Here is a 13155-nt window from a genome sequence, read left to right on the forward strand (position 1 = left end):
AAAGAAACGAGAATTTTAAACACAACTTAATAATTTCTTAGAGATAATTTCTTCAATACTAAGAAATGCATTAATGGTTATATTTTAATTTTCTTATCCTAAAGTCTTTGTTTCTTAAATTGAAAACTACAACTATTTTGCATTATAAGAAATATATGTTAGGTTAATCCATATTTATATTTGCGAACAAAAAATTTTTCTTGCAATCAAATAAATATTTTAAACCACAAGAAATAATTCTTCAGAAATACCCTCTGTAGTAACTGTTGTTATTAAATAAAAACTTTATCATTAATGCCGAAATGTTACTTGCAAAGAGATTTTCTTCCACAAAAGAATTGCGCAGTAACCATTATTCACTATTTGTGATTTAATCTCAATGTTTGATAAGATGGCGTGGCATTAGTTCATTTTCATAGATGGATTTTGGATTTGTTGGTATTTTTTAAAATCTAAGGGATAGTTTTAAGGTACGTACATGTACAGTTACGGTCATTGAATAGTTTACAGGCTAACATATCTAGGAGCCGATTTTTTAAATTATTACCTCGTTTGAACGCACCTTTTACGTCAAAGTGACGTTACCAGTGGTGTACCTAGAATAAGTTATTTAAAATTAAAAAATAAAAATAATATAAATATATTTTACAAAGTTTAACAAAATGGAAAGTATAAAATTACGTTTTTTTGAATAGAATGGATTATGGTCTTAATATTGAAAACAAGGAAGTCTGGTTTGAAAATACCGATTTTATTTTATATCTATCCCAAATTATCCAATGATTGTTTGATTATCCATATGCACATTAATGGCTTACGTCCAAATCTGCAGCAACTTGCCATAAAAACCAACCTTCTTCGAGTTTGGCAATTGCCCTTGCTTTTGCGCATCATTCAAATTCATTATAACTATTTTATCATTTTGGAGGAGTTTGATATCGTTATTTTATTTTTCAACACTCGAGAAATTTTTGACAAGCATTGACTTTTTGAAATTTTTTGACTTTGACATTTATTAAATCCGTACGACACTGCAATTTTACAGTATTACAATATAAAAATTAAGGTGTAAACTATAGGGCTTTTCATTCACAGTCATTTGTTTCGAGCTTCTGTCATATGTCGTATAATCCGTGTATATTAATATTATACACAGATTATAAAACTTATGACAGAAGCTCGAAACAAATGACAATCGATGAAAAGCCCTATTCAGTGATCGTAACTATACGCTCTGAGCTTCGCTGGTGTCGCTCCTGGCGGATTACTAATTCAACTTTTACCGGTAATTTTTAAATTTACTATTTAATTGTTATCGCTTAATATTTACAACGCTAAAAAGTAATTAAATTGTAATAGATTTTTTTAAGATTTTGCTAATCATTTTGACGTTTTATTCATGAAATATTAATTTCTTACTTCGGATACTTTCACAATTATCGTGTAGATGGCGCTAAGATTAATTTATAATTACATATTACGGAACATTAAAAAAACGTAAATTCAGTATTTAAAACGTAAGTATATTTAAGGTAAAAATATATACCACAGCTTTGACCAACTAATACTTTTTATAATTAATGTTTTTAATTTTAATTTTAAATTAATCACTTTGACATTTATGTCAAATTTCCGGTAAACGTTTACAGACTTGCCACTACTGGCGCTCGCGAATTTATAAATATCCCCTCTACGTACGAGCTCACAGCGTATACATAGGTATTAAATAAAAGTAAATTGATTAATTTGAGATATAATAATAATATTGTTGCATATCCGAATATATGTAGTTCTAAAAGAAACATAATCGTATCTTTATATCCATTTATATATCTATATTGATGGACAACTCTGAAAGAAAGGATCTTATTCTAACTGGGAAATAAGGCACAATTTAACTTAAAAAATGATTTTATTGACGTTTCGACTTCCACCTCGGAGAGAATAATATATCTAATATAAAACTTCAGAACAATATTGAAAGGAGCTATTAACCAACTAGGGGCTTCCATAAATGGTAGAAATGTATACAGGTAAGTTCCTTTATAAAAATGTGTATACTTATGAATAAACTATAATATGTTTCTTGAATGTATCGTGTTCTATATACAATCCTACAATTCAACGTTATATCAAACATTGCGTGTGCTTTATTTGTCATAAAGAAATATTAGTTAGTCTAAAAGAAACATCTTAACGATTAAGAACTTTTAAGTTAATAGGTATAAAATAACTTAAGATGTAAACTAATAATACTTTCCTGTAATAAAATTTCTTAATGATTAGGTTTGCTGTCTCTTTTAGGTTTTATAAATAAATAAAATTGCAATTTCTTTTAAGCAATGTCTATTGTGTGATATTAAACGGATAAATAATTAATATTTCATATACAAAAAGAAAAAAATTAACAAAGATGGTAGGATAAATATAAAGCCAGGTTTGAACTAAATATGATTGATTATTATTTGTTGAAATGCCAAGAAATGTTTTTGGATTGTAGACTGTTTTACTGATATCTACCGTTGTATTACCAAAAAATTAATAGTTTTTATGTGGGCCCGTGTATTTGTTTTTTTTTTGTATTTCCTTTTGTCAAAATAAGTATGTACTTATTTCCTTATAAATTTTTTTTATTAAAATAAGTTTACTCTTTCTACATAACGGTTTTGTTTTAGGTAATTGCTGATATACAAAGTGCTATTAACAAAAAGAAGGAAAAATTAAGGAAGTTGGATTTGCCTCTCCATCCTTTTATTATTGTATAGAAGCCAGTAGTTTAAGAGTGGAGAAATTATTTGTATGTTAATATCTAACGTTTTATATCGTGTTTTTATTATCTAATAAAGAATAATTTTACCTTAACAGAATGATTTATTTCGCCGTATGTAATATTACTTTATTTTTAAGAAATGTAACTTAATTCTTAATATACAATTATATCTAAAAAATATATTTCTTAACATTAAATATATTAATTAATAATGGTAAGATAACAATATTCCGTACTAAGAAATATTATTGCTCAGAAATAACAGTTTTGAAATGCCAAGAAAATATATTCTTATGACAAATATAATTTCTTTCTGACAAATGGGTTTGCAGTTTGCAAGAAAGTGATAGTTCAATCATGTTTAAGATATATTTCTTTGGGTATATTAAAATTTATTTGAAAGATTTTAGAAAATTATATCTTACATACAAAGATATATTTCTTAGGCAATATGCCAAGTCGATATTTCTTAAATATTAATAATGTTTCTTTATGTCAAGAATTTTTTCTCTCGGTGTAATTTCGTTAATAAAATATATTTATAATCTCCGCATCGAGCTTTCGGTTCGGGTCGATGTGACAATATTTTGTACATTCTTCTTCTTCTTCAAATGCAAATCCACTAATGGATGTTGGCGATCACATTTTCCATTAACTATCTGTTTCTTGCAATGTGTATCAGAGATTATATGTCGTTAATCCCTGTCCATTGCCTTATGTTTCGGAGCCAGGACATTTTCTTGCGTCCTATTCCTCTCTTGCCTTCAATTTTACCCTGGATTATAAGTTGAAGGAACTGATATTTTTCGTTTCGCATGATGTGACCCAAATACGCCGTTTTTCTTTTCTTGATGTTTTCGAAAAGCTGACCTTCTTGGTTGATTCTTTTAACGACATCCACATTTGTGACTATCGCCGTCCATGGTATCTTTAGGATACGGCGATAAAGCCACATTTCGAAGGCTTCTAATCTGTTTATATCCCTAGTTTTGAGTGTCCAGCCCTCTATACCATATAGCAGCACCGACCACAAGTAGCATTTAGTAAACCTTAGTCTCAGTGTAAGGTCCAACTCTGAGCAGGTCAGTACCTTCCTGAATTTTACGAAAGCTTGTCGAGCTTGCTCAATGCGACATTTTACTTCCCTGTCCGATGCCCAGTCTTCAAAAAGCCACGTTTCTAGGTATTTGAATTTGCTTACTCTCTCAATGGACTTAGTATTCAGTGTTATGGTGGAGTTTTCAAATGCATCCAAGTTTCTGGAGATGATCATGAATTTGGTCTTTTTGGTATTAATCTCTAATCCCATTCGCTTACTGTATTCTCCGATTATAGTGACAAGTTGTTGAAGATCTGCTATGTTGTCGCAAATTAAGACAGCATCATTAGCATATCGTATGTTGTTGATCAATACTCCATTCACTTTGATTCCCATCTCTGTATCTTCCAAAGACTCTTGAAATATCGCTTCCGAATAAATGTTAAATAAAAGAGGGGAAAGCACACATCCCTGCCGAACACCTCTTCTTATATGTATGGATTTGGATATAGAATTGTCTATTTTTAATTGTGCTGCCTGATACCAGTACAAGTTTTCAATGCATCTTATGTCTTTTTGGTCTATATCAAGCTTCTTGAGGATCTGCATTAATTTGTGATGTTGGACACGATCAAACGCTTTCTCGTAGTCTAAAAAGCACAGGAATACGTCCTTCCTCTGATCGTAACAATTTTGGACCAACACTTGTGTTGCTACTATTGCTTCTCTTGTTCCCAAACCTTGCCTAAACCCAAACTGAGAATCACTGATGTCCCATTCACATTTTTTGTATAATCTTTGATGTAGTATTTTTAAGAATATTTTTAAAGTGTGACTCATCAGGCTAATGAGTCTGTGATCCTCACACCTTTTTGCATTGACTTTTTTGGGTAGGGGAATAAATGTAGAGAGCAACCACTGCTAAGGATAGCAACCAGTTTCATAAATAAAATTAAATATTTTATGTAGTGCTGAAATTCCCCTTTCATCTAGTAGTTTGAGTATTTCTGAAGGGATTTCATCAGGTCCATGTGCCTTATTGTTTTTTAAATATAATATTGCCTTTTCTATTTCCTCTTTAGTGATTGAAGGGCCAGTCAGCTGGTCGTCTGTATAAACTTCAGTCATGGGTCTTTCGTCATGAAAGAGCTCCTGGATATAGTTTTCCCATATATGAATTTTCTCTTTTTCACCTAGGATAACCTAGTTATCCTGATTAACTATAATAGTTGGTCTTCGTTTTCTGTATATTCCAGCAGTCTCCTTAAGCTTTTTATGTAAATTCCGATCGTCGTGCTCTCGTTGTAAATGTTCTAGATCGATACATTGTTGCTTAAGCCATTCATTTTTTGCTATTCTTATCTTTGCTTTTATTTTCCTGTTAATGTTTTTATACATATTGCTGCCATCTGGGTCATTCTTGTGTCGTCGTTCATCCATTAGTAATAGTATTTCTTCTGTCATCCATTTTTGCTTCTTGTTCTTTGGTTTGTACCCCAAGTTGCTTTTCATGATGTCTGTTACAGCACTTCTAATCGTATTCCATGTTGGTTTTAGATCTTCGGTAATTTTGTACATGAATGAATGATATTGACGATCGCATGGATTAGGAATTACTTTTATTAATATGAAATGGACGTATAAGGAGAGGAAATTTCGCTCAGCTCGCCAAGGGAAAAGGCATGTTGGGAAATACGATCACCGCTCGTATAAAGATAGGTAAAAGGAAAACCGTCGGATTCGTTCAGCTCACCAAAACGACGGCGGAAACTGGTCGGGATAACTCACCTCTTATACCTCGTTGTTGTTTATTATTCTTCGATCAACGCTCCAAGAATAATAATCAACTAGGCTTTTCGTTCCGACTTTTATATCGTCTGAGACGGTACAAAAACACGTTTTACTTAATTCATTGGCGTACTCTAGACGATAAATAGTACATTGTTTACCGGGTAGGAAAAGCTTAACATTCCTGGACGACTGTGAAGATTGCTAAGTCGAGGCGCAAGCCGAGACTTAGCAACACAGAGTCCAGGAATGTGGCTTTTCCTACGAGGTAAACATACTATTTTTCCGCAAATCGTTTAAAATTCGACAGATATTGATTGATTTAAAAAAAACACGATAATTTTATTCCCAAATAAATGGTGCTTTGAAATTCCTAATAAAATTACTTGGGTTACTATGGAAACGTATTGAGGTTGAATTTTGTGTTCAACCTCATTTATGTAGCTTTTAGAAACTATCATTTATGTAGAACACTAACAACTGTACGGAAATATCATTTCCTTACAGTAAGGAAATGACATTTCCCTACAGTAAGGAAGTCCTGACTTTTTCTTCAAGAAATTTTGACAGGAATGTCAAAATTTCCTGGCGATTTGCGGAAAACAAATGCTTCCAATTTTCTGCACAGACCTTCATTCAAGATCCAAGATTCAATATAAAAAAGGATAGAGAAGACCTAACATTGCAGCATTCTTAGTTTTATGCCAAGAGAGAGGTTGTGGCTCTTAAAGAAGAGCCCCATATGGTAGAAGGTGGATCTAGATTTGCCAATACGTGCTCTTATCTCTTGGTTGTTGGTTCTGAATAAGTAAAATATATTTCGCAAAACCAATTTGTTAAAAATCCACGGCTTTCCTGTGACATTTTCCTGTGAAACTTAGATGAAAAAAAATGGGGTGTTGCAATGAATTTCTGAGTCCTGCCATATCCATCGAATAACGGGATACTATCAATTTTATAAAGAAATTTTTTTAAAAATGTAAAGACTGAAATAGTTTCGTACACACTTATGACAACAGGTAAAAGGGGGAGAAGTGTACTTTTGAAGTGTGTAAAATTAATAATCCTTAGCTGAGCGCTTTCGGCTTATAAAGCCATCTTCGGAGCTATGCTACAATAAAAGATCTCTAATGAATAATTGATCTTAGATTTCAAAGTTTAACTTACGTCAAAAAGGTCAAAATACCACTATGAAGAGAGATGGGTTCCATTTATGATATGAAATACTTCTGTTTCTTATGTAATTTTTTATTGGTTGGAAAAACCTTGTCTGTCTGTTTAAAAAATTGTTCAATTTGCTGTTGGTTATTTTTGTATCCAGAAAAGTTAAACATCAAGAACGAGCACAAAGGACTTTCACACGAAAATTACATTATATATAAAACGAATATTTGATCATGGTAAGGTCAAAAAGACCTTACCATTTGAATACTGCGGTGTCAGATAGCAGAATGGTCGCCTCGCATGGAGGATTTTTAATGACAGTCGATGTAGACAGGGTGTGCTCGTTAAGGTGTCTTCACATTTTCTCATATAAAGTGACAGTTGACATATGACATTTTTAGCAATTGGATTGAACAACTTTTCAACAAAGTCTGTAGTTACATAAATCTGGTTTTTAAAAAAATAATGAAATACATATTGAAAAGAGACTTAAGGTCTAGGATAAACCAATTGACAAGTTATCCTCCACAAACCAAACTCGAATCGGTTTTGAAAATTAATACATGATGTACAGAAACTTGATGGTGTTTTTTAGGAAGATGGGAAATAAATTAACAATGAATTTTGTGAAATGTGATTTTTAAAGAATAAGCTGCCAAATGATTTATTACAAATATTGTTTTAAATGATGCTTTAGTAAAGAATTAAAAAATTTAAAAATTATTTTTTGATTGCATGAGGTCAAACTTCTTCCTCCAGAGTCTCCCACAAGAGTCTGAACAAAGGTTTATAGTTGTAATTAAGATTGATTTGTGTATTCAAGCAAAAATCAGGATTAAGTTTCATTTCTTTAGTTATCTCTAGATCTTCTAAAAGGTTCATTTGTCTATAGTTTTTGATTGGGATGTTATGTAAAATTGTACTGTTTTCGGAAGGAGAGAAGGAATGGTTGCTAAATTTAACGTGATAACCAAAATTTGATTTTTCTGGATTGTTGAGATGTTCTTTGATCCTCTGAGATAGGGTCCTCATAGTCCTGCCCACATAAGTCATGTTACAATCCCCACAAGACAGTTTGTAAATACCACTTTTATTTAGTTTGTCGATTTTATCTTTGGTGTGGCTGAAGATGGATTTGATGTTATTTTTCGTTTTGAAAGATATGTTAAGGTTACTGACTGTATTACAAAGTAATCTTGATACTTTTTCTGAAATTGGCCCTAAGTAGGATAAGGATCTATAAATAGCTGTAGTGTTGGGTTCGTTCTCTGTGTTAAAAGCTTGGTTTAGTCTCTTTTTGAGTATTGATCTTCTAATGACCTTATCTACAGTAGAAGAGGGGAAACCATTGTTGTTTGCTATTTGTTTAATAATTGAAATTTCGTTGTTGTAATTGTCTTGGGACATGGGGATGTTAAGAAGTCTGTGGACATAACATTGAATAGCTGCCATCTTATGTTGAAAAGGATGGTTAGATGATATGGGTATAATATGGTCTGTTTGAGTAGGTTTTCTAAATACTGAGTATTCTAAAGTAGTAGACGATGAAGAAGTGGAAGATGTATTCTTTTTGATGGTTAGGTCTAGAAAATTGATCATGTTGTTGGTTTCTAACTCTAATGTGAACTTAATTGCTGGATGTAGGTTATTAATTATTGAAAGAATGTTGTTAGGTTCTGAAGGAGGACCTTCTATAAATGCTAAAATATCATCAACATATCTGTACCATAGGATTATTTGTGGATGTGAATGGACAAAATTATTTTCAAGAGAATCTAGGAAAAGATCTGCAAGTAGTGGGGATAAAGGATTTCCCATTGCTAGACCTTCTGGTTGTCTGTAAATTTTGTTGTTGAAGATGAAAAAATCTTGAGAAAGGCAAAATTGAAGTAGTGAGGTGATTTGAGAACATTTGTTGGGGTCTATGTTCTTTGAAATTAAAAGATTGTTGACAATTGGAATGGTTTCAAGTCTAGGAACATTAGTGAAAAGATTGGTTACGTCAAACGTTTCAAAGAACATAGACCCAAACAAATGTTCTCAAATCACCTCACTACTTCAATTTTGCCTTTCTCAAGATTTCTTCATCTTCAACAACAAAATTTACAGACAACCAGAAGGTCTAGCAATGGGAAATCCTTTATCCCCACTACTTGCAGATCTTTTCCTAGATTCTCTTGAAAATAATTTTGTCCATTCACATCCACAAATAATCCTATGGTACAGATATGTTGATGATATTTTAGAAATTATAGAAGGTCCTCCTTCAGAACCTAACAACATTCTTTCAATAATTAATAACCTACATCCAGCAATTAAGTTCACATTAGAGTTAGAAACCAACAACATGATCAATTTTCTAGACCTAACCATCAAAAAGAATACATCTTCCACTTCTTCATCGTCTACTACTTTAGAATACTCAGTATTTAGAAAACCTACTCAAACAGACCATATTATACCCATATCATCTAACCATCCTTTTCAACAGAAGATGGCAGCTATTCAATGTTATGTCCACAGACTTCTTAACATCCCCATGTCCCAAGACAATTACAACAACGAAATTTCAATTATTAAACAAATAGCAAACAACAATGGTTTCCCCTCTTCTACTGTAGATAAGGTCATTAGAAGATCAATACTCAAAAAGAGACTAAACCAAGCTTTTAACACAGAGAACGAACCCAACACTACAGCTATTTATAGATCCTTATCCTACTTAGGGCCAATTTCAGAAAAAGTATCAAGATTACTTTGTAATAAAGTCAGTAACCTTAACATATCTTTCAAAACGAAAAATAACATCAAATCCATCTTCAGCCACACCAAAGATAAAATCGACAAACTAAATAAAAGTGGTATTTACAAACTGTCTTGTGGGGATTGTAACATGACTTATGTGGGCAGGACTATGAAGACCCTATCTCAGAGGATCAAAGAACATCTCAACAATCCAGAAAAATCAAATTTTGGTTATCACGTTAAATTTAGCAACCATTCCTTCTCTCCTTCCGAAAACAGTACAATTTTACATAACATCCCAATCAAAAACTATAGACAAATGAACCTTTTAGAAGATCTAGAGATAACTAAAGAAATGAAACTTAATCCTGATTTTTGCTTGAATACACAAATCAATCTTAATTACAACTATAAACCTTTGTTCAGACTCTTGTGGGAGACTCTGGAGGAAGAAGTTTGACCTCATGCAATCAAAAAATAATTTTTAAATTTTTTAATTCTTTACTAAAGCATCATTTAAAACAATATTTGTAATAAATCATTTAGCAGCTTATTCTTTAAAAATCACATTTCACAAAATTCATTGTTAATTTATTTCCCATCTTCCTAAAAAACACCATCAAGTTTCTGTACATCATGTATTAATTTTCAAAACCGATTCGAGTTTGGTTTGTGGAGGATAACTTGTCAATTGGTTTATCCTAGACCTTAAGTCTCTTTTCAATATGTATTTCATTATTTTTTTAAAAACCAGATTTATGTAACTACAGACTTTGTTGAAAAGTTGTTCAATCCAATTGCTAAAAATGTCATATGTCAACTGTCACTTTATATGAGAAAATGTGAAGACACCTTAACGAGCACACCCTGTCTACATCGACTGTCATTAAAAATCCTCCATGCGAGGCGACCATTCTGCTATCTGACACCGCAGTATTCAAATGGTAAGGTCTTTTTGACCTTACCATGATCAAATATTCGTTTTATATATAATGTAATTTTCGTGTGAAAGTCCTTTGTGCTCGTTCTTGATGTTTAACTTTTCTGGATACAAAAATAACCAACAGCAAATTGAACAATTTTTTAAACAGACAGACAAGGTTTTTTCCAACCAATAAAAAACTACATAAGAAACAGAAGTATTTCATATCATAAATGGAACCCATCTCTCTTCATAGTGGTATTTTGACCTTTTTGACGTAAGTTAAACTTTGAATTCTAAGATCAATTATTCATTAGAGATCTTTTATTGTAGCATAGCTCCGAAGATGGCTTTATAAGCCGAAAGCGCTCAACTAAGAATTATTAATTTTACACACTTCAAAAGTACACTTCTCCCAATTTTTTTAAAATAAGAAAATTTAGTCTTAATTTCTGAATTTAAATAATACCAAGGTTGTTAAGGTTAAACTTTCGTAATAAAATCGATAGTATCCTGTCATTTTATGCATATATCAGGACTCCGAAATGCAACCCATTTTTTTTTAATTGAGAATCTAATTTTCAAAGTAAAATGTCACAGGAAAGCCATGGATTTTTCCACAAATTGTAAGTCCCTCCTTTAACCTTTAAAGTATTGCAAAGGGCAGGACTCAGAAAATCGTGGCTGAATTTCTATCTAATATCTCCCGGTCTTAAAGTAAACTTGTATCCTGTCGGATACAAGTTGGAGCGTTCTACACACATTGAAAGAGAAGACTTCTTGTATAGCATAAAATGAGTAAAATGCAATTTTATGTATTTTTTATATCTTTATGTACTTTCACAATATTATTGCAAAATAGATGAACAGATATATGTGTATATTTATACAGGTGTAGTATGAAAAAAAATATATAATATTATATAAATTTTAAGTCGCTATTCAAACAATATAAATTATGAGTAACTATTTATGAAATTTAAAACTAAATATATTTAAACACTTTAAATAGTACAAATACTTTATATAAACCCTGTATACACCAATGTTTTATTATACAGCAAATACTAGAATCGCACAAAAAAATTCAAGGCTTCATATATCCCGGATTTGGGAATCTAATCATTAAATCTTTAAACAAATTATTAACATTCCGTAATTATTTATATAAATATATTTGTTTTTCTAATTTAGCATTTAAATTATAGGAACTAACAATAGCGGTTTGACAATTTTTAGCTTTTTAGTCATCAAACGAGAAAAAAGCACTTAATTTGTTCATTGAAAAACATTCATTCATAAAGTTTTTTATCTACTCTATGTCATATTATGTATTAGTTTGTGAAAACTGTCATTATAGATAGCAGTGCGTGAAGGGTTTAAAGTGCGCGTGAAGTAACAATGTATTTTAAATGGGATTTACTTTTTGGCACTCTTTTTGACACACTTTCATATAATCAAATATCGTTAACTTTCGCGTTGTCATGATGATGACATGTGAGCAATAAATTACAACAAAAGTTTTGACAGTTTTGTGGTTTGAAAGAAGTTAGAATTTTTAAATGTCAAAGTTCTAAGAATTGACAAATAGAAATGAATTCCAGTGACGAAGAGTTACAGTTTTCTTATTTGCTTATCGAAGATAAAATATTGTATGAAACTGTGCGTGAAGTACTTTTTGCGAACTTACGCGATGTATAGCACTCGCTCTAAACATCGCGAGCGTTCGCAAAAAGCATACTTCACGAACTGTTTCATAAATAACTATTTTTAGAATTTTCTAAACTTACGATAAAGCTAATCCTTATAAAATTTTCCCGAATTTCCATCTGTTATGCCAGCCCCTTGCTTGCGACCTAGTCTAGTTTAAATTATTCGCTAAATAGGATGAATACCCTGACAGAATGCTATGTCGAGTCCAGAAACTACTATCGAAGGGTCGAGAGTAAACGGCTCTGACGTCACGAGGGGTCTACTTGCATCGAGAAGGTTCCCCCGAAATCTAGAACCAGAGACGGACCATTCGATAGTAGTTTCTAGACCCGACAGATCGTTTCTGCCAGGGTATTCGTGATGTCAGACCATAGGAATCCTGTTTAAAAAAAGCGGATAATTTAAACTAGACGGTCGCAAGCAAGGGGCTCGCATAACAGATGGAAATTCGGAAAAAATTCATACGGATTAGCTTTATCGTCTTCTTCTTCTTCTTTTTGTATAGACATAACTCTGTCTGATTTTCAATGTGCCTCTAGTAAGTTGCCGTTTCTTCGTTTTCGTGGTATTCCCACTGATCGTCTTCCTATTGGTTAACCGTCTCTCGCTGTCCTGACTACCCTATTTGTTGTCATTCGGCTTATGTGGTCATTCTATTCTAATCTTCTGTTTCTTACCCAGTTATTAATGTTATCCACCTTGCATCTCCGTCGTATATCTGTACTTCTAGCTCTGTCCTATAAAGTCTTACCATCGATTTTTCAAAGGGTTTTCATCTCCGCTGTTTCGAGCAATCTTTTTTTCCTCTCTGTCCTTTTGTCCTAGCTTTATCGTGAGTTTAGAAAATTCTAAAAAATCTTATTTAGTTATAATTGACATATTGTTTCTTTTTACTTTTCTTCTTCTGCTTCAGGTGCCATCTCCGCTACGGAGGTTAGCAATCATCATAGCTATTTTAATTTTTGAGGCAGTAGTTTTTTTCTAAATAGTTGTTTTGAGCTGCATCCAAACCAT

The 13155-nt window shown here is 32.0% G+C and overlaps 1 protein-coding gene across 1 annotated transcript in view; it reads left to right on the forward strand.

The window, feature by feature from the left end:
• Positions 1 to 12502, forward strand: part of LOC126888084 (uncharacterized) — a 36087-nt gene extending 23585 nt beyond the window's left edge. The window contains exon 5 of the mRNA XM_050656104.1: positions 12332 to 12502. Within this exon, the coding sequence (XP_050512061.1) occupies positions 12332 to 12502 (171 nt within the window). The remainder of the gene's footprint in view (positions 1 to 12331) is intronic.
• Positions 12503 to 13155: the final 653 nt, after the last annotated feature.

Source organism: Diabrotica virgifera, chromosome 7 (genome assembly GCF_917563875.1).
Source record: "Diabrotica virgifera virgifera chromosome 7, PGI_DIABVI_V3a".
NCBI classification, from domain to species: Eukaryota; Metazoa; Arthropoda; class Insecta; order Coleoptera; family Chrysomelidae; genus Diabrotica; species Diabrotica virgifera.